A 27,742-nucleotide genomic window follows, 5' to 3' on the forward strand; every position below is an offset into this window, starting at 1 on the left:
TACCAAAACAATACCAAAATGCTTTTACGGAGCGTTACTATTTGTTGTTGGGTTCAAATGAAATACATTCAACAAAATTGTCTTTTAGTGTTTGTATTTTCATGTTGGGTTGATGCATGTTTTTTCAACGTTTCTAACGCCTTTTGATAATAATAGGTCATGAAAATCGTGAACCATTCAAAGGGTTAGGTTACAATTTTTAACAATTTTAGTGTTGAAATAAGATGCTAAAATGCCTTTTCTAGGCATTTCTTTTTATTGATGGGTTAAAATAAAATATACTCAACAAAAATGTCTTTTAGCGTTTGCATTTTCGCGTTGGGTTGAGGCATGTTCTTTCAACATTTCTAATGCCTTTTGGTGATAACGGGTCATGGAAATTGTGAACCATTAAGAGGGTTAGGTTACAATTTTAATGTTGAAATAAAATGTCTTTTTATATAAGCATTTCTAATTGTGAACCATTAAGAGGGTTAGGTTACACTATTTAACAATTTTAGTGTTGAAATGACATGTAGAAATGCCAAAATGCCTTTTATAGGCACTTCTATTTATTGTTGGCTTAAAATAAAATACGCTTAACAAAAATGTCTTTCAGGTTAGGTGTCGAGGCATGTCGTTTCAACATTTTTAATGTCTTTCAATGATAATGGGTTATGGAAGTCATGAACCATTTGAAGAGTCAGGCATTGACAGGGCTAAAGATGGCAAAATAGGCCCGGCCCAGGACCGGGCTAGGGCCAGTAGTTTGCTGGCCCATTTAAGGCCGGGCCGATTTGGCCCGGCCCGCTTGGCCCGTTGCCCCGTTAATCGCCCACAAAACCCCTCACCCTCAGCCTCGCCTCTCGCCCTCGCCCTCGCCCTCACCCTCGTCTCGTCTTCTGTCATCCTCGCCCTCTATCGCCCTCTATCATTCTCACCCTCTGCCTCGCCCTCGCCCTTACCCTCGTCTCGCCCTCACCCTCGTCTAGCCCTCTGTCATCCTCGCCCTCGCCCGCGCCTCTTGCTCTCGCCCTCGCCCGCGCCCCTCGCTCTCTCCCTCGCTCGCCCTCTGTCTCGCCCTCGCCTTCGCCCTGGCCCTGGCCCGCGTCCCTCGCTCTTGCCCTCACTCGCCCTAGCCCCTCGCTCGCCCTCTGTCTCGCTCTCGCCCTCGCCCGCGCCCCTCGCTCTCGCCCTCGCCTGCGCCCCTCGCTCTCGCCCTCCAGAAATTATGGTATCAAACAAAACAAAAACAAAAAATAAAATAAAATTGGGCGGGCCCGTTTGGCCCGCTTGGCCCCCGGGCCGGGCTAGGGCCAGCAATCTGCTGGCCCGTTTTTAAGCTGGCCGATTTGGCCTGACCCGCTTGGCCCGTGGGCCACTTGGTGGCGGGCCGGCCCGTTTGCCATCTCTAGACAGGGTCATTGGGATTCAAGTTTTTAAAAATTATACTTTAAACATTGTTTTCAAATATATATATTTTTAAAAATTTACTCAACTCAAATATATGAAATACGAGTCAATTTTGGGAAAAAAATCAAAGGGGATGTCATATAGTAACTAGAAATAGAAAACTACGAATTATTTGAAGGTTTTTAAAATTGTTTATTTTTGGTTACAATAAATGAAATTAAAAAAACAAAAAAGAAAAAACTAACATGAAATAGTATATATGTATATGATAATTAGGATATATGTTTGTTCCTATAAATACCATATGATACTATTTTGAAAAAACTTGCCTTTGTCGCGTGTAGATCCTATCGTCATGGCTTGGGTTCATTTTAACTTTTGATTATTACCCATACATTTAGGTATAAGAGATGAAATAGCTTATCAAACTACTATAAATAAAGGTGTCTATAGATTCAGATAAACTTGAGAATTGAACAAAAACAAATATGATTAGAACAATTGCAAGTCAAAAAATTTGAACCCAATGAAGATTGATTTAGTGTTCCATATCTAAGTCTTTGGGTTCATGAACCAACTTGAACTGATTGATATATATATATATATAATGAAATTTAAAATATATAAAATAAATACATAAACATTCAATAATATCTAACATATTATATGAATTTATTAATTATTTATTGTGAGTTACTTATTACTGCTTAAAGACAAATTGTTAATTGTTGTGTAGTGTGCTTGGGTGGAATTGCTTATTGAGAATTGATATTATTATTATTATTATTTTTTTGGCCAAAGTTTATATAACAAAAATTAAAGATCAATAGATTAATAAATGTAATTGCATTAATTTGGAACTGAGAATCGAATCAAACTTTATGGAATCAAATAAAATCATTTTGATTTTGAGTTAGTGTTAAACTTGAATTAACCCGACCTATGAACACCTCTAATTACAAAAATGCCATCGAGATTTCTTGAGTGTGCCCAACTTTGTTAATTTCAATCTAACTTTAGAATATTTTTTTATCCAAAAAAATAAAAAAAACTCAATATATATATATATATATATATTATATCTTGATGCAGAAGAAAGGGAGAAAGCAACAATTAGAGACAAAGAGTAAGGCAAATTAAGGCCTATAGAAGATCATGGTAGGGATCTTGTTCCCTTCTTTGCAAATAATCTCTTTGTCCGTACATGCCATTTGCCCAACCATATTCTAAATCTCAAGCATTACAAAAACCAAAAGCCCCATCATTTCATTAATTAAATAAATAATACAACCAAAGGTGCTAATCAATTTTGACACAAAACGATCATTAAATAATGATAATGATTTTCTTCTTATAATTATAACTCGTTCTTTTAATATTTTTTATTTATAATGAATCGATATTAAAACAACTTAACCAATTTCTTCTCTTAGATCATTTGATTAAGGATCACTCGTCATCAAATCACTTGACGGAGGGTCACTTGTCACTTCATCGAGACATTCTCTCGCATTACAAATTTATTCTTATATGCAGGGAACATTACACTCATATTCTTTTAAATAACAAGATTATTAATGTTAATGTAATCCGATATATAGATATATATCTCTCTAATTATAACAATCTAGAGGCATGGAAAGCCTACAAGTTAGGCGACAAGTTTACAATTATCTTGCTAAGTGTCTCACGGGTTGGAGACGTGGAAAGAACATATATAGCTGTTAATGGAGATTTTAAAATGGTTTATATGCAGTTGGAAAGTTGGGTTTTGACCAGTCCAAAGATTAGTGGCGTAATTAGCTGGTGGTGTGGCTCGAGAAGTGATAATGGAGAGGATTAGTTAAACTCTCAATCAATATATTTAAATATGATTAAGATGTGTTAATACTTGTTTTATATAGTCTTAGTGCTTGAACTTGTTCCTGCAGGTGGCCTTTAATTTGACCAGACAAAACTGGTAGGTTTGCTCCAAGAGGGTAAAAAAAAAACTCCCATATGATTACCATATATATATATATTAGTCTCAAATTGAGACTCCCATTATATATCCTTGTTTCCTTCTCGATGCATGAGATTTGATAAGTGACATGACCAAACTCTTGACTCCTTACGGTTAATTATTAGACTTATGGCTAAGCTCTTTTGACGAAATGTTACTTTAAGGAATATAAAATTTTGATTCCATTACTTGAGGACAAATTATTAGTCTAAGGTGTATTTGATTAAAAAAAATAGAAAAGAAAAATATTTTTCAATTTTATGAAAAATAATTTCCACCTCTCCTTAGTTGTAATTTTCTATGGAAAATGGGTCAAAATATGATTCAATGTACTATATCACAAAAATTTTCCATGAAAAATGTTAAGCAATCAAACATGCAAGCATGAAATTTTTTTTATTGATGTGACATTTTCCATGGAAAATAATTCCAATGTGCGTTTGATTGCAAGGGTGGAATTTGAGTAGAAAGAAAATGAATTCCAGGAAATTGAATTATAGGGAAAATGAATTATTGAAAATTAAAAGTTTAAGTTATTGATTTGTATAATTTTTTACTTGAAAAATGATATTATTTTTCATAGAATTTGATCATTTTTTTGGCATTTCGTGTTTAATAGGCATTATTTTTCATGAAAAATGACACATTTTTCATAGAATTCAATGCTGAAAATGTATTGAAAAATATTAAATCTTGTACAGAAAAATTAAAATAATAACATATTTTAAATTAATTAAATTATTTTCTCAAAGAAATAAAACTACAAAATTAATTTTTTTTTGTTTTCCCAAAGAAATAATTTATATGTAATTTTTTTCCTTTTTATACATTTATATTTATTAATTATTAAAAATATAAAATATAAATAATTTGCAAACCCTCCCCACCCACCTGCCCTTCTCCCTCATCCCCCTAGTCGCCGCCCACCCCTTGCCCTTCTCCCTCTTTTGCTTTGCTTGCTGTCGTCGCCCACCCCTACGCTTCTACTTTTTCAGCCTCTTTGCCTTCGTCGAACCTCAGATCATCACTCGCATCTCGTTTAGTCACTCTTGCCTTTGCTTGGCTCTGTCGCTCTCCATTGTCGACACGGCCTAGGCCTCGCCCTTACTGGCTCTCCCATCGTTCTCTCATTTGCTGGCTCTCTTGACTCTCTCGCTCAGTAAATTGCTACTTTCAATTGTCAAGAAATTTTCATCTTCTCGCCCCCTCTAAGGAATTTGGTTTCCGTGATTTGAAAGAAAATCCCCTCATGTGACCATTAATGAGAAAATGAGTTTTTCGAAAAAAAAAAATGGTTGTCAAACAATGCACAAGTTAAAAATTGGGTAAAAAATATTCTTTTTCTTGAAAAAAGTTGACTATCAAATGCGGCATAAGTTCTTTTGCATGTTTATGATGTTGTCAGAAGAGGGCCACGCTAATGCTTGTCAATATTGTATAAGTTCAGGGCTTTTATCTTGCAAGTTTCGACGATCAAATTAGCGTTTGACAATGTGAAGTTAAGTAGAGTAACGAGTAAGAAAAGAATTAATAAGTACCTGTTATTTGAGAATTAAATTTTTTTATAGTCTGCATAAGAAATAATTTGGGCGTGATTTCAACTAGTGACCCTATTGAAACGTGATAAGACATGATCAAAACGTGGTATAAGGGGCTTAAGCCAAACTAATTGAGCCGTACTCATTAATGGTCAAGGCACAAGATCTCTCCATGTGGTGGATTTGGATGCCAACTCATTAGATTTGTGCCACATGTCAATTTCTTATTGGTCCATGTGTCTCATTGGATTGGGTTAGGTGATAGCATGAGATTAGTTGGCGAGTTAATTATATATTTACCTCCATTAGTTTAAAATTTATACTATTAAATTATTTTTTAATAAAATATCTTGTATAAAAAAAATCATCAAATATGAATAGTCGTTTTCTTTCCAAAAATCACTTCTTAGTTTGATTAAGAACATTAATTATCTTGGTATATGGTAGCTCGGGTGATTTGAGTGTTTGAATGTCAAGTAAAGTAAAAGATACATTGTGTTTTTGAGTCTTCTCGAGAACATCCTCGCTTGTGAGTTGTGGTCTCCATATGGTTCCTTACCATTATCAATTAGGTTTAATAGATAAATGAGTTAGTGACAATTTCACTGTAAATTAGGAAATGACATTCCTTAATTCTTTAAACAGTAACCCTAAACTCTAAATCCTTGATAAAATACTTAACTTATGAATTACTGAAAAACTATTCTCCCATTTCGGATTGTTTCATACAATCATTAATACTCTTCGGAGGGCACGTCGCGTACACATGAATAGGTAAAATCTCTCGACAATAAATATGATTTACTCTCTTTTTTTTTAAAAAAAAATGAAAACACAAATGACATCAAAAGAGTTGATCAATAACAACCAATTTACTAACTAAGACTATATTTTTTTTTTATTTGAGTTAATTTGATGAATATATTATATATGTTCTTAGCATTACATAAATATCATAAATGAATTGAATCACTTCCTATGATTTTCTTTTTGAATTTATAAATGAGAGTGGGCATATAAATGAATGATAATTAATGGTTCTTGGAGCTCTCATTTAGCCCTTTGTTTTGTTTTGTTTTAGGCTTATGTGTGCTAAATATCCAGCATTTAGGTGCAGTTATGCACCACTGTCTCTCCTCCCATCTCTCCCTCCATTAATTATAAAAATTAATTTTATAATAAATCTTAACTCATTAATCATAAAACATCAACATTTTTCTAACAAAAAATTCACCAGAATAATATACCCAAAACTCGGGGTTAATTAATTAATTACATTAAGGAGACAAGGGAGAATTTAGTGAGCCTATATTTTGAGTAGCTCGATCGTTTGTGTTCAATTATCAACTTAGAAATACTATTTGAATATTTGAAGTTTGACATTTGTAGTGATATTTTATATTTTATGTCATATCAATATGAATATACAAATTATTTCGAATAATTTTAATAGATCATACTTTTGTCGGAGCTTTGCTTTGTGATTAGGCAACATGGTTGGAGATTAACTTTGCATTGTTATAATTAATTAATAGATCCAATGTCGTATGTGTTTGGAGTAGTTTGTTGGGAGTTTGCAAGTGTTTAAACAAGCAAATTATGCAGATTCCAAAGTTATACGTGCAGCTTACTACAACATATCTTCCTCTTAACAATGAAAATTCAGATGCTAAACCATGAAGTTGTATATATATATATTGTTTATAATTTATTAAATCTATAATATAATGTCATATCATTCACTTTTTGTTGGAATCACATAATAAGTTTCAAAATGTCCAAAAAAAAAGAAAAAGGGGGAAAAAAATACTCACCACAAGAAAAACTCGTCAAATTTATAGGGCATATCCCAATGCAAGAGATTAGTCATTATTTGAGAGCTGTCTTTAATTCGATTTTATCGTTGTTTTGCAATTAGATTGTTTTTATAATTTTATAGTACTAACTGTTTGAGATATAAGCGTCAGATAATGTTTGGTTTGAATCATAGTTATCATCGAGAAGACATGCCCGTCGTTCAAGGCCCACAACATTGATCCTAGTGCATGAGACTATTAAGTGGTTGAGAGATTGTTTTTAATTTAATTTTATCATTACTTTATAGTAAGATTGTTTTCACAATTTTATGGTATTATTTGTCTAAGATATAAACATCATAGAATGGTTGGTTTAAGTCATAATTACTCTAAGAAACATAAATCTGTCATCCAAGCCACCCCAAAAGTAATTGGCTCTACAGTGCTTACAAATCGAGATCAAGATTTACTTTTCGCAAGTAAGTTTGTGTTTAAGAATTGACCTCTTTATTTAGGAAAATACGAGACCTTTTTACTAATCAAAGGGTATCTATCACCTTGGTGGGGAAAATGACCCTTATGATCATGCCAAAAAAATTATTACACCGATTATCTCACTTTAAACTTTTTCTTTGTTGAAAAAGAAACACAAAATTTTGCACATTCTTCTTCTTCTTCTTCCTTAATTTCTTCTGCAACTACTATTATACAGTCTGCTGATTGACATGTGATTTTGGCTGTTTCTAAGTGAATAAAAAGTTATGAAAAGACAAGAACAAGTGAAAAGAAAAGATAGGGTCTGATGATCTCTTCCAAGGATAAGAACAAATACACAAACGCCTTGGACTCATGATTCTCCCCCTTCCATCCTAATAATTAGTGCCATGGGCTGCTGGCTTCTAATGCTCATTCCATCTTTGATGTGATGCCAACATCTCTAATTCTTAATCTTTCAATATATATATATATCTAAAATTAATAATTCCCTCAAATTAAATGTTTATATTCATAACCCAAATGTTTATTTGGATACTTTCTTGAGCTCTAGGCTGTTTCCTGAATTAAAATAGTTTTTCGTCGTCATACGATCATACGAAAATTTTTAACTAACTCGCTTTCTTAAACTCACTCTGTTAAAATATTAAAGGTGTGGTCTGATAGTAAATAGAAAAAAGGTTATATTTAAATTGAAGTGATAAGGTTGTGTAAAAATAGTAACAATAAAGATAAATAAAAAAATTAATTATTATAATAATTTTCATAGAAAATACTATATCCTATAATATTTATTTATTTATTTAAAAATAAAAAAATGATATACAATAGAGATTAGTGCAAGTGTGAATACGAGGTAAGTGGTCCCTCGCAGTCCCAATCCCAAGTACCAGATTGGATGCCAAATGTCTTGTTTGTAAAGAGAAGTTGGATTCTCTTGTCCAGGGCTTGTCCCCCATTCCTTAATAATAATAATAATAATATGATAATTAAGAATTTTTAAAGAGAGACTAAATTATTATAAGATTAAAAGTTTCATAGCTGATATAAGATAAATTAAAGTAAAAGAATTATTTTGTTATAAAGTACAAAATTAAGGAACTTTTGATATCAACTATATCTACTAATTGAATTTATTTATTAGTTTCTTATAATCATAGAATCCCATTAAAAATCGTTAAATATTTTCATTATTAAATGATGATTTAACAGATAAATTAGGCAAAAAAAAAAAATTCTTAAATAAGGCTAGTAAGTTGTACAATTATAAGAAATCAAAAAATTTAATATATAAAGGATATGATTAATATTCTTAATTAAACGAGGCTAGTACATGTGCCATCTTTTATCCATGCTATTTGACTTTACTATTGTGTTCTAAAGATGTCTCCTTTTGATAGAATCAAATACAAGATTCTTTATTCTCTTCCCAAATATCTATATATATATATATATATATGAGACTCTCTTTATGGCATAAATAGTCAAGCATCGTATCACATGTAGTATGGATTGTCTATTTACTATTCTACTTTAAAGGTGACCCAATTTTATTTAAAATAAAAAAAGATTTTTTTTTATAAATTAGATTTTTATTAAAACTAAAAACCGTTTACACCTTTAAACTAGATCATATCCCGAGTTTCACACTAAAAAACTAAACTAAAAGATCTAAACAGCTAATAAAAATGTACAATTTCACTAACATTAAGATATGTACAACTATTAGGGAAAAATATCATCGGTGTCACATGTTGAATTTGTTAAAAAAGAAACAACTTTTCTAATAATTATATTGACTTTGGTCATTCAAGGTTAACAATTGTCTTTCAAAATTCGTAATCCTTTTGTTATATTTTCATGATTATAACATGATTATTTTATTTATTTTTTATTTTTTTGTTGTGATGTTCATTTGCTGTAACTATTAAATTATATAACTTTCGCTTTAATGATTATTTTTTTTCTTACGATATCCATGCATCACACAGGTGATGCATTAGTATTATTTATAAAAAAAAATAATTTATGAAAAAATTAATTAGTTTGATATATTATATTATTTTTAATATGTTCATAATTTTTCAATATAATGTATTATCCCGTATTAGATAAGTGTTGGCATTTGTGATGTTAATTTCTAGTTATTAAACAGCTCAAACTAGCAGAATAGATAACAAACACTAGAATGAAATGTCAATTCATGAAGTCTCTTTTTAAGAGTTGGGTTGTTCGAAATCCTCTAGAACTGAAAATTTTTATTTTAAAATTTGGAAATAAAAAATGGAAATTTTGTTTTACTTCCATTTTATTGATACAAAATTTAAAATAAATTTCCAAAATTTTAAAAATTATAAGAAAGCTTGAAAAGTAAATTTTGTGTTCATTTCATTCCATTTCTCTCCCACCCTTTTCAATTTTACAGTATATAATAAATAATAAGGTAATGCTAAGATATACATTTATTACACTTTATTTTTATCTCAAAAATATTTTTATTAGTTAATAATAAATACATTATATTTTGAAATATTTAATTAATCAATATAATTATTTTGAGTTTAAAAATAAGATGCAACAGATATATATACTTTGCTTGAAAATATATTTATAACACTTCAACCAATATTTCTTGTTGCATCAACCAATAAAATAAGATGCAATAAATAATATTGGTTTTTGCAACATTTTAACAATAAATATAATTGTTTTGGAACTAAAAATAAGATGTATTATAAAGGCAATAGTTAACATTCCTTTTAAAATATTATATGTTATAATATAATATATAATAATAGTAATCGAATGATGAGTCACATATGTGCAAGTTGTCTCTTGTTATTGTTTTGATTTGAAGATGAGATCTTTCTTCTTGAGAATCAAAGAGAAGTGATTGTCGATGGCTAAAAAGGTTTTTTTGTTCTATATTTAGACTTAGGCTTATCCAAAAGAGTATCAATTGACGTAGTAGTATTATTTTACACATAAAGAGAAATGTGAATGAAATTAAAAGACAATGATAGATATCGTGTCCTTTTTTGATTTAGATCGAGATTCAATTAAAAGCAACTAATATAGAATTTATATAAGACACGATTCTAAAACCGTACTCTTTAAGTCTTAGTTACCTGCCAAAACATTGAGCATTATGAAGCATTGGAGCATGAGGTTGACAATAGGTCACTTATTTACCCATTTGTACACTCATTTATTATGTGTTATGCTTATATCTTTTAAATATAAATTTTTAAAACTTATTTTAATTTTAAATGGATAATCAAAGCTTTTGTTAGCAAATGTTTAAATAAATTTTATATCTATAATTTAAGATATGAATTTATCATAATTATTTTAACTTTAATGAGTAAATAAAACTCATTTATTGACTCATTGCTATTCTTAAAAGAGTGCATGTTGGAATGAACGGATAGCTGATGGCTAGTAGTCAATGCATAAAGTTAATGCTCTTTTTAGCATTAAAAATCCTTTTTTCCTTAGAAAGAAAATTCTAATTTTAAAAAATCTATGGAAGATTGTTAGGCAATTGTAAAAAATGAAAATTTTAATGGTGCTCAACAGGGCAATGTTTAATATTACCATATTTAGAATGTTATGCATCATAATATAATATAATATAAATATTATATCAATAATACTATAATATATAATAATAATGAGTCACATTTGTGCAAGTTGGCTCTTGTACATAGTTGTTTTGACCACATATAATTGGTTTGTACATAGTTGTCAATTAATGACCACAAAGTTTTATATATATATATATATATATATTTTTGTATTAAGATAAGACATAAACTTATCTAAAATAATAGTCAATTGACATAAAATCGTGCTCTTTTACATCTCAGGTAACCTGCCAAAACATTGAGCATTATGAAGCAACAAAGTGGTGGAGTGTAAGGATGTCAATAAGTGACTTATTTTACCCATTTGTATAATCATTTATTAAATGTTCAAAATATATTTTATGTTTATATATTTCAAATATGATTTTTTTTAATTTATTTCAATTTTAAATGGGTAATTAGGGGTTATCTTAGTAAATGTTCAAATAAATTTTATCTCTATAACTTAAAATATGATTTTTTTTAATAATAATTTAACTTTTAAAAATCTATAGTGAATTGTAAGGTAATGGTAAAAAAAATTAATTTTTTAATAATCGAACAATGATTAATGTTACCATATATTAAAATATTATATCAATAATATTATAATATATTATATCATATAGACTTAAGACTTAGACCAAAAAGTTTTTTTGTATTTTTTTCATTAGACTTAGACATATCAAAAAAAGTAGTCAATTGAATTGGCAGTACTACTTTAGACATAAAGAGAAATGTGAATGAAATTAATTAAAAGACAATGACAAATATCGTGTGTTTTTTTATTTACATAGGGACTCATCTAAAAGTATAATCGACACACATTTTATGTAAGACAGGTTTCTAGAATCGTGCACGTTTACATCTTAGGCAATTGATAAAACGTTGAGCATTACGAAGATGAAATCTTGTTGTCAAGTTACATTTTCTTGCTATTCTGATTTGAAGATGAGATCATTTTCCTTAGAATCAAACAAAAGCGATTATCAATAACCAAATATTTTATTGTATTTTTTTTTTCCATATTTAGACTTAGACTTGTCCAAAATAATAGTCAATTGACGTAGTCACTACTTTAGATATGAAAAGAAATGTGAATGAAATTAAAAGACAAAGATAGATATCGTGTGTTTTTTGTTTGCATAGAGATCCAACTAAAAGCATAAACGACACATATTTTATGCAAGACACAATTCTAGAATTGTGCACTTTTACATGTCAAGTACTTGCCAAAACGTTGAGCATTACGAAAATGAGATCTTGTTGTCAAGTTACCTCTTCTTCTTGTTCTAATATGAAGATGAGATCTTTCTCCTTCATAATTTTTTTTTTAAAAAAAAAAGATCATCAATGACCAAAAGGTTTTTTGTATTTTTTTCATATTTAGACATAGGTTTATCCAAAAGGGTAGTCAATTAACATAGTAGTGCTACATTAGACATGAAGAGAAATGTGAATGAAATTAATTAAAAAACAATGACAAGTATCGTTTGTTTTCTTGCTTGCATAGGGATCTAGCTAAAGATAGAACAAACACACATTTTATGCAATACACGATTCTAGAATTATGCATTTTTACATCTCAAGTACTTGCCAAAACGTTGAGCATTACGTAGATAGAGATCTTGTTGTCAAGTTACCTATTCTTGTCATTTTGATAAGATGGTGAGATCTTTCTCCTTGAGAATCAAACAAAAGTGATCATCAATGACCATAAAGTTTTTTGTATTACATAAAAAGAAATGTGAATGAAATGAATTAAAAGACAATAACAATTATCGTGCGTTTTTTTTTTTTGTTTGTATAAGGATCCAGCTAAAAGCATAACTGACACACGTTTTATGCAAGACACGGTTCTAGAATCGTGTACTTTTACATCTCAAATACTTATCAAAACGTTGAGAATTACGAAGCTGTAGAGCGTAAAGATGACATGAAATCAACTCTTTACATACTCCATTAATAGTTAATGTCGAAAGCTTTTTCCTTTTAAAGATGGGTCTAATTTCAATAAATAATAATAGAACATATGGTTTAGTCTTGTTTTCTTTGTTCTTGAAAAAACCATCTTATTTTCAAAATTCACAAAAACAAAACAAAAATGTTTTTTTAGGTTTATATGGGGGTAAAAAGTATTTTCAAGTTTATAAAAAATGTATTTTTGAAGAACCATACCCTCATCAAATAAAGAAAATTGGCATATTTGTGTTTCCGTGTTAGATTAATTTTATTTCAATCAAATGATTAATATAGAATCAAAGGGCTTAAATAACATTAAAAAATTCGAAAGAACATGCATATCCCAAGTTAACACGGAACCAAAAAGCCTTTCTGTTGAGCTTTTCACGCTAACATTAACTGAAACGCTTATAAAAGGCGTTCGATGTTGGCTCGACCTCATTTCAACCTAATTCCAAAATTGAGTGCCCTTAACGTACCCTCTTGAATCGTTTGCGATCTCCATTAATCTTTCCTTTGATGATCGACGGCGGTAGCCCTCTAGCAGATACATACTGTTTCTCTTGTACCAATTTTTTAACTCTGTCTAGGGTGCATAGACCTCAGGAGAGTGTAGATCTTTGCACTCTCCTTGGTCCTTTGCACTCTAACGACACCCTTTTCTTCTTCCCTATCTCTGAACAGAGAAGAAGAGTTCAGGTTTACTATCCATGGTCATTTGTGAACTTTGACAAACATTTTTTGTTGATCCGACAACAAATGACCTTCAACGATACCCCCTTCTTCTTTCCAATCTCCGATAATGAAGAAGTGTGTAGATCTGCAATTTGTGACCCTTTGGTGGACGACGATGCACGCCGTCCATTGCGACGCCGGCTTAGGAGACCCTCAGCTTCACTCTCCGCCAACTTTGGTGGCTCTCCTAGCTGGTAACCTTCCTGTCCCTCCCAACTCTCCTCTATCAAAACATAAATTGTTGTTTTATCTATTCCTTTATTTATTTTATATATTTCCCATAAACAGCTGCTAACATTAGGTGAAATTTTTTTTAACATATATTTGTTTTGGTGTGTGTATAAAAGAGAGAGAGCACCCAGCCGTGGTCGGGGTTCAATAATCCTCACGACGGCTAGGGTCATTTTTTGTACCGCAGCTAGCCACGCCTGGCTCCCTATCCCTAGCTAGAACTAGATTTGTCCATCACTACTGTTTTTTCTTTCTATTTTCATGTTTTGAGGTAAAGAGGGAGTGTAAAAAAGCAGGGAAAAAAGGGTCATTTTATTTTTTAAGGACGAGGATACTCATTATAATTTTTGAAAAATTAATGGAAGATTCTAGTAATAGAGAGAGAGTAAGAAAAGGGACAGGTGGCAGATTCTGGCGAGACCAAAAAAAAAAGAAAAAAGAAAAGTCTAAAAATTCAGGTACTCTTAACAAAGGCAGCACGAAAGTCTAGTTCTCTTGTTTCTTCAGTCTCTCATTACTGCAGTGGTGTGTATATATATATATGTGTGTGTGTGTGTGTATAACTCACTGATGAATATCATATCGTCACTACCATTGAAGAAAGAACGCAGAAATTTTACTCTTCTCTATCCACCGAAGCTTTCGGCTCCTTTACACATCACTCCTCTAGATTTTTGTCCTTTCCTTCTCGCTGCTATATATAACCAGCTCGATCATCGGTGAATGCGCAAATGTGTGTTTTATGAATCCGGGTTTTCTCTCTTTCGATCCTTCTTGAACCCCTTTTCTCAGTACATACGGTGGGCTGCGGCTGTATGGCGGCGGTGGTGAGGGTGCGAGAGTTTGACGCGCAGAGAGACATCAAGGGGGTGGAGGAGGTGGAGCGGCGGTGCGAGGTTGGGCCCGCCGGGGAGATATCCCTCTTCACCGATCTCCTCGGCGACCCGATGTGCCGGGTCCGAAACTCTCCGGCTTTTATTATGCTGGTAAACGTGATCTTTTCTCAAACAATCACTCGCATATATATATATATATCGATATATTTCTAAGTTGATATTTACAGTGATCGATGGATTTGCTAAGAAGAAGACCATTTTTTCCATGGTTTAATTGTTGTTTAGGTGGCTGAGAAGGTGTGCAAAGAAGGAGAAGAAGCAGAGATAGTGGGGATGATAAGGGGATGTATAAAGGTGGTTACTTGCGGGAAGAAACTTTCCATAAATGGCAGCGATTCTGCCAAAACTCTTCCCGTCTACACCAAACTCGCCTACATCCTAGGCCTCCGAGTTTCTCCTTCCTACAGGTTTCAATCTCTCTCTCTCTCTTCCTAGGGCCTCGATCTTTCTGCATCTTATAATCTTCAGGGATTTTTCCAAAAATAGATCGTGAATAGACCCTTCTCTTCAATCACAACTGTTGTATTGAAAGGAGGGCATCGAATCTGTGGATAATGGCAAGTGGCGGTTTATTCATATTTTAATCCGATCGCCATTGCTGTCGAGCTTTCTATACTTTTTTAAGTCATTATTTCATGACAGATCAAAGTATAATTGGTGTGAATGATATATATTCTCCCGAGCTTTTATCCAAGAGAATCTGTAAACCATTGCATCAATTTTTTCTATTGAGAATTGGACAGGATCCGACTGCGAATCAAACTGCTTTGGTATTGGGCTACTGGGTAATTTTTTAATTTTTAAACTTTGGCAAGTGGTTGAAACTGATAAAATTTGTTCTTGACGGCAATGCAGGCGACTTGGAATTGGGTTGAAGCTGGTGAGGAGAATGGAGGAGTGGTTCAGAGAAAACGGGGCCCAGTACTCTTATATGGCGACCGAAAAAGACAACTTAGCCTCCATCAACCTCTTCACCGGAAAATGTGGCTACACCGAGTTCCGATCGCCGGCGCTTTTGTGCCACCCCGTGTTCGGTCACCGGGTGCGGGTCAGCCACAGGGTCACAATAATCAAGCTCACCCCCTCGGACGCCGAGACACTCTACCGCCGCCAGTTGTCCACCGCCGAGTTCTTCCCTCGGGACATCGACGTCGTGCTCAACAACCACCTCAGCCTGGGCACCTTCGTCGCCGTCCCACGCGGCGCCTACACACAGGAGTCCTGGCCTGGTGCGGAGCAGTTCCTAGCCGACCCGCCTGGCTCGTGGGCCATGCTAAGCGCGTGGAACTGCAAGGACGTGTATCGGCTGGAGCTTCGCGGGCTTTCACGTGTGAAGAGGGGGCTGGCAAAGATCACCCGCATGTTGGACCGGGCCTTCCCATGGCTACACGTGCCATCTGTGCCGGACCTGTTCCAACCCTTCGGGTTTCACTTCCTATATGGGCTTTGCGGCGAGGGCCCACTCGCCACCAAATACATCAAGGCGTTATGCGGCTACGCCCACAACTTGGCTAAGGATTTCGACTGCCAAGTGGTGGCAACCGAGGTGGCGAACAGTGACCCGATCAAGATAGGCATCCCGCGCTGGGAGTGGCTGTGCGCCGAGGACGTATGGTGCATCAAGAGGCTGTGGGACGACTACATCGACGGAGATGGGAGTGATTGGACCAGATCGCCAACTGGTCCATCTGTTTTTGTTGATCCCAGAGAGGTATAATTCAGAATATCAAAAAGGAAAAAGTTTTGTTTTCATTTTTTTTGCAGGGTTGGTGAGTACGTATTAATTCTTGTAAACATAATATGATCTCGACATATCTTCCTGTAAATGAATATGAATTTTTTGAGATCCTATTTCATCCGAACAAATTTCGGGTTTTATTTTTTTTTTCATATGGGAATAATATTGGTTTGTGTATACATTAATTTGCAAATGGAAATATGAAATATCCATTAGAATCATTAAACATATTCTTGGTATGGAAAGATATCAATGTCTTGTCCATTTGGCCTATTCTTTATGGAAGACAGACCAAGTGCGACAAGAATCATAAGTTCTTAATCTGGATACCAACCTTTCATAAAAAGTTGTGAGTCTATATGCAAATGCTTTAGATAGACCTTTCTAGACTTGAATTTTGGTGAGAGAAACATGGAATGAGGATGTGAAGCGCCATGGTTCACCAAAACAAAGATATTGCCATGGGAATGTGTTGATAGCTCAGTTTGTGGGAGGCTCACTTTATAGTGACTCAATCTTTTAGGAATCACATTTTTTTCTTTAAGTTGTCAATTTTCCGCTTAAATTTATAGATTATATCACTTTAAACTATTCAAAGTAATGTAATAGTATTGTTGGGAAGAAACAACCTCTTGCATTGGTAGGTATAAATAAAAGATTGTTTTCCCCTTCCGAAACTTTTTTCAAAAAAAAAACTCGTGCAATCTTAAAATAGACAATATCTCGTATTTATTTTTTGAATGCATTAGGTATGAATGTAGCAAAAAAGTGATAAGTGGGCCAAATATGTATATGGATACTTGAAATGTGGGGATACATAAGATGATAATAATGGGAGTCCTTTTATGTGGATGAAACTTGGTATGAGCATTAAGGGATTCCATTTCTTTTTTGAGGGATATTGCTTTGTGAATTGATGGGTGATTTTGTCTTTTAGCTTATGTGGAGAGAGAGAGAGAGAGAGAGATTATATGTTTAAAATTAAGATAAATTTTTTTATTTTGAGAGTTCAAGATATAAAAGTTTGTGTTTAGTAATTTTAAAAGTCATATTTCGATATAATACCTTTAATATAGAATGCATCATGAATCAATTTTGAAACAAGATTGAGACAAAGTTATTCGATATTCAACATAGAAAGGTTAATTTGCAAAACATTCTTACGAGGAGTCCAAATTTTTTAAGAGTCTGATCAACGACTTCAACATTATAACAAATAGCTACTATTGTTATCACATGTAACGATTTCAATCAAATTCTTAAACGATAGATCTCTTACTTAAAATAAGAAAGGCTTTGAGATAAAATAATAAAAATAATTTATATAAATAACTACTATTATTATGATTTGTAACAAACTTCAATCTAATTTCATTGGTTTTCACAATTTTTGATTGATGTACCAAGTCGAACCAATTTTTGGGATAAAACGATCATTTTGCAAGATACGCTTTGAACAATGTCCAAATTTTGTAAACAAAACCAAAGCAACCTCATAACACATCGGTGAAAGTAATTGAGCAGAAAAAGGAAACATAATTCAAAGTGTGATGCTTTACAAACTTCTAAATAGAGAAAGAGAAAGAATCCATATACTTTTTTCCATGCTATTTTGATGGATTATGAGGGAAGCCAATCTTTTACTAATCTTTTAAATTATATGTATAAATATATGCTTTAGCTACAATAACATATCACTTGTAGCCATTCCTAATAGAATATGCAACCACATTAATATGCTAAGGCATCACCTAATCTCTTTTAGCTTATCCTAAAGATTCTATTCCAAATTATAATCTACTATTCGTCATATGAGTTTAACAAATATTTTTTTATAAGAAAGAAAAAGAATAAGTTCTAAACATTATTGCCTCATCTCAAATTGACTTTGAATCTTATGATGCAAATATAATTCCTCTTTCAACTTTAAATCTTATGATGCAAATAATAATTCCTCTTTTGTGAGAGTTATCATAGTGATAATTGAATTAAAATTGACAAAATTTATAATAATATAGGGAATTAAACTTCGACTTAAAGACCATTAAATCCACAAGAGTTAGGCGAGTTTAATTTTAGCTAGTTAGGCAAGTTTTGACCGGGGCATATTTTGCTTTAAAAAAATATAAAACAAAGCCAAGAATGATTAGCTAAACACAAAAAAGAGTACGAAAGCTCCATTCGCAAATACTTTTGCCACAGATAGCATGCTCTCCAATAATAGATGCCACCTTTCCCAAATATATAGCTCAAGGATAAAGTGGAAAGAGCAAGTACATCTCCTTTGGCCGGTGTGCGTCAAATTTGGTACCCATTTTGCATCCCCTTATTTGTTAATCACAAGATTGAAATGACTAACATGGAGCATTTTCTATCTTTGTTTCTGAATTAAGTGATTGATGTTAGTTGAGATTAAGACCAACAACATAGCAAGACACAGAAATTTAGGACAACCCACATTGAATAATGTCTTCTTCTTCAACAAAACGATGGATTTTTTTTTTTTTTTCCAAGAAAAGTAGGTGGTGGCTTGCCATGACGACCATGTGTTTTTTGGGATTAGGATGGATATGGATAGATTGGGTGCTCAAAATAGGGGTTTTATATTGTCAAGTCAAGGTCAGTTCTAGTTGGGTTAAAAGAGCTCTAGTCAAAGCCTAATCATGCAATATACTAATACCTAACAAAACACAGATGGTAGATGATAGCCAACAGTAATCTAACCAGCCTATTGTGCAATTGTATTGGATAAGTTCCATTCAACTAGGCAACAAATAAAACATTATTTGTATATCGAAATAACTGTTTTCATAACTCGAACCATGACTCTAAGCTTCTTGTCACAAAAAAGCTATATATATATATTGTGTGTGTGTGTGTGTGAATGTATAAAATTCACTTGGACAAACAGAAGGAAAGAAAGATAAAGCACAGCTGCCTTTCAATCTCCAACCACTTAATATATTTTCCCTATCAGAATGCAGCTCCAAACCAGAGGGTAGGTTGATGGGGATGAAGCAAAACCTCCATTTCTCTTGAGGAACAATAGAAAAATATATATATATATATATATAAAAGTGAAATCTCCCAACTTGAGAGACCAAAATCTCAACAAAACCTGTACTGCTCAAGAAACTGGAGGACGATCATTCTCTTCTTTTTCAACCCAAGTTAGATCGACGATGTCAGCAGGTTCTAATATCCTAATGTCAACTGATGATACAATTTACAGTCTTATAGAATCCCAAAAGTTCCAAGTTTTCAGTTTGTCTTGTTCTTAGGATAAAGAATGCCTCTTACTTCTGGAAGGAGTGGACTTTATTTCTTCGGCATTGGTGGAAGCAGGGCTATCCGATGTCTCTGAGCTGCTGTTGTCGCTAGTTCTATCTTTGCTCGACCATAGCTTCGAGAAGATCTTCTTTGACATGACCAAGCCTTTTGCTTTACCGGCAGCAACCTTAGCGTTAGTTTTAGTGCCATCGTTACCGTTACCGTAACTGTCACCACCGCCACCTCCTCCTCCATCCCTTAATCTTAGGGTAGCAAGCTCCCCTTTCAAAGCCTTGAGCTCCTCAGCTGTGTGCACAGCATCCCAGTCGCCTTCTGTGTTGGTTGTTGCGGTTCTTGAGCTCCCATGGGAACCCCCTGGGAGTAAGGCCTTGATGGACCCGGGTAAGTCAGGTGTGCTGCTACCAGATGTTGTAGTCCTGACCTGCTCAAAGAAGAGAACCTGCACGATAACTCTCAAGGGCAGTCGCTCATTTTGCACCGCGTGTGCACATGCCTCCACTGACAGCTTCTTGCAGTCCATCAGCCTGCAAATTCTTTTTCTCTCGCTCTTGCTGATCCCCGGGTGCTCCTACACCATAATACAGTCACTTAATCTATTAGAGACCCTGATGCCCCTTCTCTATCGAGTGTGTTCAATCATCAATACATGATAGAACTTGAGCTTTTCCTAGACATGAATTACCATAAACAAGAGAGCAGCTTATGATGGGTTAATACCAGGTTAAGAGCTGAAGATAAGAATCATTTGGAGTTCAAATTATATGACTACTGCCTATTAACGAACAAAACTCTGAACCAGTCAATGTCCTGATCAAGAATATCAACTCCAGTCTGCAGGAACAAATTCATATGAAATAATCCGATGTAAATAAAATACAAACGGATTCCACAAATTTTCAGACTAAAATGCTCAAGCTCCACTCATCACCATTCCACCAAGCAAAAGAAGAAGAAAGGAGGAAAAAGAAAAGAACTTTACCTTCAGAAACATGTCAATGGCACGGTAAAGTCCATCATGGGATGGTCTAGGGAAGTCCAACACCATTTCTGCAAGATCTACGAATTTTGACAAAGGTACACTGGGATCCCTACCAATTTCAGCAAGGTAGCCATCAATGAGCTTAGCCACCTTCGCCTTGGAAGCATCCAAAGCAAAATCAGGGCTTCGAATCTCCTGCAATCCATTTTCCTCAGCAAAATCTGTGAGAACACTCTTCTCCTGCTTTATGAACTCTTCTACTAGGGTATGAATTATATCAATGTTGTACATTGTTATTTCTTCGGCAGGAGCTCGAATCAGAAGGTCACCAACGGAAGCTTCCTCCAGTTGCTCGCCAATTCTGGTTATCAGTTCCTTTATTACCACTTCTCCACACTCTACCACAGTGGCAGCTTGTAGCAACCTGAGCAAGAAACTACAAGGCACACTGCTTTTCTCCGAGGGAAGCAACAAAACTAAAGTTTCAACCACAGATCGATTCTTCATGACATCACCACCTTGTACCATAACCTTGCTGAAACCTGGCAACCTTCTTAGGGCATATGCTAACAAGGCTTCTCCAATCACTTCTCCCGATGTTCTGCCCTTTGTTTTAATTGTCGTTATGACTCGTTTATACAGATCAACTTGGAGCTCACAAAGGTCCTCTACCCACCAGTCCTTCGGAACAACCTGCTGTTTTCTCACTCCATTCCAGTTCTGATCATTCCCATTCTCTGTTGGAAGTTTTTTACGGTTATAGGTGTACGACCATTCTACTCTTGAAGTGTCAATGGAAGCTTTGCATGCTATAGAGTCCAGGCAGTGGCTGACGACCTTCAGTTCTTCCGTCCATGGAAGAAGGGACTTTGTAGTTTGAAGAACAATGATAGAATCTTTCCAACTCCGGAAGATGCTGGAATTAAGGAAAACTTCAATTTTGTAAATGAGGTTTCCTTTCTCAACTGTTTCATACATCTCAAGATATTCTGCTGCACAACGAGCAGCAACCACATTGTATGCATTAAGAGTCACTGTCATACCATAACAGAACTTTGCACATATTTCAAAGGCAGCAGGTCCTCCAGGAATATCATGGACGCAGATTTCATCACTGTTTTCTTCATTTGTAACTGCAACCAGCTTCTGTAAGCGGGCACTCTTGGACAATAGGGGGAACTATAGAGAATGTGCAGCATTTACCATTAGAAAATATTTATATAATTGAAAGGCCAGCACATACAAAATGAGCCAAGACTTCTGAAATCGTGATTGATCATTTCAGTTTTGTTTTGTATCTATCAAACCTTCCCAATTGGTGGAATAGGTGGAGAGTTGCCATATACCATTTGGATTCAACTAAGATTGAGTCCTAGCAACTACAAGAACCAGAGGGAACAGGACAGGTCAGAGAAACCTCAAGTGACTGGTTGTTCACCAGGTGGGTCAACCATCCACCCTTGTTCAAGGCCTTCAGAGTATTTTATGAGGTTAATACCACTTAGCCCTACATTGATTAAATGGTTAAACCAGCTGTAAGCCTGCAACTGACCAATGTTCCTTGGGGACGACCATTTCCAAAACATTGATGTTGGTTCTATTTTTAAAGGACACAGATAAATCTGCTGAAACTTTTGGCCTATTTATCAGGTCATTGTTGGTGTAACAGCTAAAGTTTTGGCTAATTTTTTTATTATCCATTTTTAATTCATTGACATCTGGATAGCCTTTTTGACCTTTCAGCAAGAAAAATTAAAGCCAAAATGCAGCTACTTATTCTCACCTTATGCAGATAAAATGTCACATCTCCAACATTAACAATCATGTCAGTTGCCAACTCAGTTGCAACATACCTGAACATATAAATGTTCAACAAGTCATGATAAATTGAAATATGCAGAAACTAATTGTAGATAATTTCTTTAAGTATTCAAGAAAAAGAAGCATAATAAAACCATAACATCATGTCATTGATATGAAATGAGGCTTTTCAAATTTAAAAAAAAAAAACCCTATAAATAAGTCGACAATGCCTCCCAATTGATTAAAATTCAACTGTAGCAGGGTTCATTATTCAATGCCAATCTGAATGGAAAGTCAACAAAAGGACTTGTCCTGCTTTCTCTGGCTATATAGTAATTTTCCCATATGTCCTGTTTTTTCCCCCTTATCAACAGCAAATAATAGGGCACTACAAGTGTACAAGACCAAGAACCAACATATTCAGAAGAACAAAATTAGAGAAAGAATTCATCAGATTTGCAGGAACCTTGCATTGGATGGTTGTTATACCTGGATAAAGTTTTTTGACCTAAACATCAGAAGCATATCACAATTCTCCACTGTGACAAGAAAATCATAGCAAGAAACAAATGCAATCAAATGGATGTGCACTCTCCAATCACTTGCTTACAAGTACTTTTACACTACAAAACTTACACACAAAAACTCCTGCACAATAAATGCACACTTGAGAATGCACTTCTTGCAAGTTGAATGCATTTGTGAATGAATTGCAGTGGCTAGTAACCATTAGAAAGGGCATAAGTAGTTGTATGGGATTCCACGGATTAGTAGCATCAATAAGTTTACAACCAAAGTTCAAAGCAAGAATGCTAATGGGCATGAGACTGTGGCGTAGCAGTCAACCATTTATTGATCATACATAGTGACCAATTAATAACATAATCATTTATAACAATGCAATGAGCATTAACAGTAAGCTTGAAACAGAAGATGGAAATGTGAGATTAGCTTTAAGGACAGTGGTGTGTAGCTTAATAGTGTCTAAATGTCATTGTATTTTTGTGTGCATTGGCTCAACTTGCTTGATGTCCTCTAAGCTGTTTAAATTTGGTACAGTTTCTACAAAAGCATAGACAGAACAAAATTCATATGTGGGCTCATCAAGTTCATTCCTTTCAGATGAAACCTATTATGGTTTGTTTGATCGAGACTGGGGAAAGAACTAGTGGTATTTTCTTATTTCTTCCATCTGAACCACTAACGTGGAGCTCTGTTAAGTATAATACAAAATTATAATGGAAGGACATGTAGCATATTAAGCAGTAGGTGGCTCAAGAAATACATCTCTGCTTCCACAAAATTAATACAAGCTAATAGCCTTTAGTTACAAATAATTACAATGTATATAAAATTCTGTACATGAAAAGGAATTGTAGGTATTTCTGTGTTCAAATCAATGTACATAAATGCCTTTCTGTAGGCAGACACAATTTCAAACGTGACAGGATCACCATAATCCACTTTATAATTATCATGATTTAGGCTAATCTTCAAAGGAGAAGAGTTGTGTTAAGTAGTCAACATTCAGCATAAAACTAGTTGGATCTTCTTATTATGAATTTTAGACAAAACATTGGTAAGCTAGAATTCTTGTAGTTGGCCCCATCTAGTGGGATTAAGGTTGCAATATTATCGTAAGCTAATCTGTGGAGGATAGAAGATAACCTATACAGAGGGTAGTAGTTACAGAGAAGGAAAGATGATAGAAAAAGTATATCACCAACAGCAAACAGCAAGTTCAAATGCAAACAAACTATGCTCAGTACACACACAAACAATTCACTTTTAATTCTTATTTATTTCCATCTTCATAATGATCTTGCAGAGGTGACAAATTTTCCATAGAGACTAGCATAAAAAATCAAAGTATTTCAGATGTCAAAAATAATATTTTGGTGATCCAGTAACATTTTAATAGCTCAAAGACGAATTATTGAATAGGCACCCTCGAAATGCTACACAGTGATACCAAGAAATAAAGAACTTTTTCACTTGCCAATGTTGCAATTATTCTGAAAACCCCCCAGGTCTTTGTATCAACAATTTGAAAATAATAACAAGGTCTTCCCCTAGCCTAGGGAAGTCGAGACACATTAGCATAGAAAAGGATCACATTCTTAGAAAGAAAAGCAAGAGAACCTAGGAGATAAGGAAACGTTTTTCCGATCATTTTAAAGATCCTTGACCTTCTCCTAAAACCTCACTGACTTTCCCCCCCTCTAATTAGTAATTACTCAACCCAAAACGAAATACCCTTTCTCCTGGAAACCTTTATGATAATCAAATTGGATTTAGAGAACTTTGAAAGAAGCTCCCGAATCCTGAATGCCAAATAGAGATTATATATTACTATATCCCAATTTCTAGAGAACAAATCTGACCCTTTAAATTCGCTTTTCAAAACACAAGTCTTCTTGATTCCAAAGTCTAAATCAATAAAGAAAACCTATATCAACTGATAGCCAATTATGGTAGAATCGCATTCTTAAAGCATTCCAAGTGAAAGGAACAATATAAAGGGAGTCCCAGCGCACGAGGCTCCTTGCTCCTTTGTGAGCGTCAAGAGGGGGTCGTTTTGTATGCAGCCTATCCCTTGCTTCATAAAAACACCTTCCAAGGTCCACAACCATGGCGATCAGTCTATCTCCAAAACCAAACATGTATAACAGTGGAGGGACCCAGAAAAACAATCTTCCAGAAGAAAGCATACATAGATAAAGAAATCTAACCAGATTGAAAGGCAATGAAACACCAACAAAACCATCCAAAACAGAAATCAGTAGCCAGGATTCAAGGAAAATACCAAAAAAGAGAAACATTTAATACTGACCTAATATTGTCCCCGTCGGTCTGAAATGAATCAGGCTTTGATCCAAGTTTCATGAACTTCATTTTGGACACCGCAGATATGTCTCACCTCCAAGATCTCAATCTTCCACCACCAAACACCAGCGTATAGGTAAGAACTGAGCTCCAATGTGACCAAAGATCTGGGTTTTTGGGCAAAAGGACGGATTAATGGAAAAGAAACTGATGAACTCCTTAGTATGACCGAATCTTTCCCGCAAACTAAGGCCGGTGCAGAGAGAGAGAGAGAGAGAGAGAGAGACTTGAGCTGAGTGATTGTTGAATAAGAAACTACTCTCTTGAATGGGAAGAAATTAAAAGAAGCAAAGAGGATGCATCCTTGCTTGGTTACAGAGCCCAGAAACCACGGCCAAAAGGGGCCTTGCCAGGAGACATAGTCACATAGCCACCCGACTCATCAGACACTTAATATAAATTCTCAAGGCAGAGAAAACACCCCCACTTGCTCACCACTGACACCACCGCCTTATTTCTTTATGAATCTCCAATCCTCAATCTCTATATATATTTCAAGATCCAAATCCCAGAAACACAAATCCACAGTTGGAGCTATGCCTGCCACAAAAAAGAAAAAAAGAAAAAAAGAAAGGGTTTTATCATATTGGTACGAGATGAATAGACCACACCAAATTGGAAGACAGGAGGCATCAATTGGATTTGGAAGATTGTGGGAAGCAATTTAGGTAAACGAACAAGGAACACTAATTCCAACAACATTGTTTAAAGCTACACGGCTTTAGTAAACCAAGAGAAAATTGCCCAAAACAAGGCATCCAAGAACAAGTACCCATGTTATTTTCACAGCAACCAATGCAACACGGCAAAATGAACAGAGCCCAGAACCAGAAATCTCAATCCAGACAACAAAAGAAAGAAGTAGTAGTAGAAGAAGAAGAAGAAGAAGAAGAAGAAGAAGACCTCGAAACGACGGCAACCTTGAGAGATCTATGGATCCCAGGGAGAGAGGTGGCTAAATGTTAAAGCTCCAAAGAAGACTGAAGAGAAAGAGCACCAACAGCTTAGCTTATGGCAGAGAAGAGCAGGCAGCAAGAACACAAAAGGAAGAAAGATGGCATAAAAAAGATGAGTTGTCGCTCTACCTTTGCCAGCCACTGGGGCAACACCATGTTCACACTAAAAGCCAACCTCAGACTGAATGTTCCCTCCCAGTCACACTTTCACTTCATCTCATCTCTTGAGAATCAGCACCACCGCCCCCACCACCACCAAGACACCGCCTTTTTCCGCTCAATAAACTTCTTTCTGGGGGCTTTAATGCCCAGAATATAAGGCTGCGTTTGAGTTTGTCAGAGGAGAGATTGGGGAGAGGAGAGGCATATAACACACGGACAGACTCTCAGAGAGAGATAATAGAGAGGAGATATATAAAGAGATTAATAATTTGTCTTCTTTTTTCCCCCTCTGTTTGATGAACAAAATCATGGGAAATTGAGAAGAATGGACTTCCTTCATTGGAATTCAATGGTTTGAGAATTACTTCCCCCCACCCTCTCTCTCTCTCTCTCTCTCTCTCTCAATTTTCTTTTCACTGTATCATAATTTTATTTTCCGGGAAACCAAATAGAAAAGGAAAGAAAATGCTTTTCTATTGCCCTTTTCCTTCTTTAGCTGACAAGCCAATGAAGGCCCCAGGCCCAGCATCTTCCTCACTATCTGTACACATGCACATATAACATACGTATATATATTATTATTAGTATTGCAGTATTAGGCACGCCCCTCTGACAGACTCAACTTTGCTGCCCCCTTCATCATATACAAGCCCTCACTCCAGTCGTTTTAATGAGATGAACAGCCCGCGCGTGCATGATAACGACTCGTGACTCGTCTCGTGCATCATATTTTTTTATATTATATAACATATTATTATTTTTTAACATCATCAGTAATTTCTTATTTTTTAAAAAACTCAAAACTAATTACTCTTTCATAAGAAAAATATATATTTTAAAAAAAAGAAAATTATAATGATAAGAGCATATTTATATTAATTTAGTGATGATAATATGAAAATCTCGCGATAAGTTTCCAAATTATCGTGGTGCATTATGGGCCTTGGCCACAGTACTGTGGGCGTCACATGGCTCACTCATGACATTTCTTTTCACTTTGGGCCTCCGGCCACCACTCCCCATTGCCTTGTATATTTGGTCAGCTTTCTACTTCCTCTTCTCTTAATTTTTTATTTAATTTTATTTTGTTTTTTTTATTTTTTATTCTTTTGAAAAAAGTAAAAACCCGATTCTTTTGTTTGATTCTGTCATAATTGGTCATGAGAGTGAAAGTAAAAACCGAAAAATGGTATTTTATTTTTTAAATCTATGTTCGTTGTTAAATTCATATAGTGGGTAAAAGACAAATTATAG

At 34.5% G+C, this 27,742-nt stretch overlaps 2 protein-coding genes across 5 annotated transcripts; one reads left to right on the top strand and one right to left on the bottom strand.

The window, feature by feature from the left end:
* Nucleotides 1-13,276: 13,276 nt before the first annotated feature.
* On the top strand, nucleotides 13,277-16,563 carry LOC127810212 (probable N-acetyltransferase HLS1). The gene is made up of 4 exons (XM_052349552.1): nucleotides 13,277-13,740; nucleotides 14,570-14,763; nucleotides 14,899-15,080; nucleotides 15,529-16,563. The coding sequence occupies exons 1-4, from the start codon at nucleotides 13,614-13,616 to the stop codon at nucleotides 16,388-16,390; spliced, it is 1,365 nt and encodes a 454-aa protein (XP_052205512.1). The 5' UTR covers nucleotides 13,277-13,613; the 3' UTR covers nucleotides 16,391-16,563.
* A 2,601-nt stretch (nucleotides 16,564-19,164) lies between these two features.
* Nucleotides 19,165-26,918, bottom strand: LOC127809802 (BTB/POZ domain-containing protein NPY3). 4 transcript variants are annotated; one of them, XM_052348901.1, is made up of 6 exons: nucleotides 26,456-26,918; nucleotides 26,274-26,350; nucleotides 25,318-25,910; nucleotides 22,465-22,534; nucleotides 20,682-21,860; nucleotides 19,165-20,270 (listed from the first exon to the last, which is right to left on the bottom strand). In XM_052348901.1, exons 3-6 carry the CDS (start codon nucleotides 25,377-25,379, stop codon nucleotides 19,689-19,691), a joined length of 1,893 nt encoding a protein of 630 aa, XP_052204861.1. In that variant the 5' UTR covers nucleotides 25,380-25,910; nucleotides 26,274-26,350; nucleotides 26,456-26,918; the 3' UTR covers nucleotides 19,165-19,688. The 4 variants fall into 4 exon arrangements, with proteins under 4 accessions (XP_052204861.1, XP_052204865.1, XP_052204863.1 ...); XM_052348905.1 differs by having other exon boundaries at nucleotides 20,682-21,814; nucleotides 26,456-26,916; XM_052348903.1 differs by lacking the exon at nucleotides 26,274-26,350.
* Nucleotides 26,919-27,742: the final 824 nt, after the last annotated feature.

The sequence above is a fragment of the Diospyros lotus genome, chromosome 9 (genome assembly GCF_014633365.1).
Source record: "Diospyros lotus cultivar Yz01 chromosome 9, ASM1463336v1, whole genome shotgun sequence".
NCBI classification, from domain to species: Eukaryota; Viridiplantae; Streptophyta; class Magnoliopsida; order Ericales; family Ebenaceae; genus Diospyros; species Diospyros lotus.

What these genes read in the sequence shown, in the direction of transcription:
- LOC127810212 (XM_052349552.1), top strand. Translation starts at nt 13,614, where the DNA reads ATGAAGAAGTGTGTAGATCTGCAATTTGTGACCCTTTGGTGGACGACG. An exon ending in CTCCGGCTTTTATTATGCTG is followed by an intron (nt 14,764 to 14,898) that starts GTAAACGTGATC and finishes ATTGTTGTTTAG; the next exon opens with GTGGCTGAGAAGGTGTGCAA. An exon ending in CGAGTTTCTCCTTCCTACAG is followed by an intron (nt 15,081 to 15,528) that starts GTTTCAATCTCT and finishes ACGGCAATGCAG; the next exon opens with GCGACTTGGAATTGGGTTGA.
- LOC127809802 (XM_052348903.1), bottom strand. Translation starts at nt 25,379, where the DNA reads ATGAAGTTCATGAAACTTGGATCAAAGCCTGATTCATTTCAGACCGAC. An exon ending in TGACATTTTATCTGCATAAG is followed by an intron (nt 21,861 to 22,464) that starts GTGAGAATAAGT and finishes CATTCTCTATAG; the next exon opens with TTCCCCCTATTGTCCAAGAG. An exon ending in CCATTGACATGTTTCTGAAG is followed by an intron (nt 20,271 to 20,681) that starts GTAAAGTTCTTT and finishes ATTATGGTGTAG; the next exon opens with GAGCACCCGGGGATCAGCAA.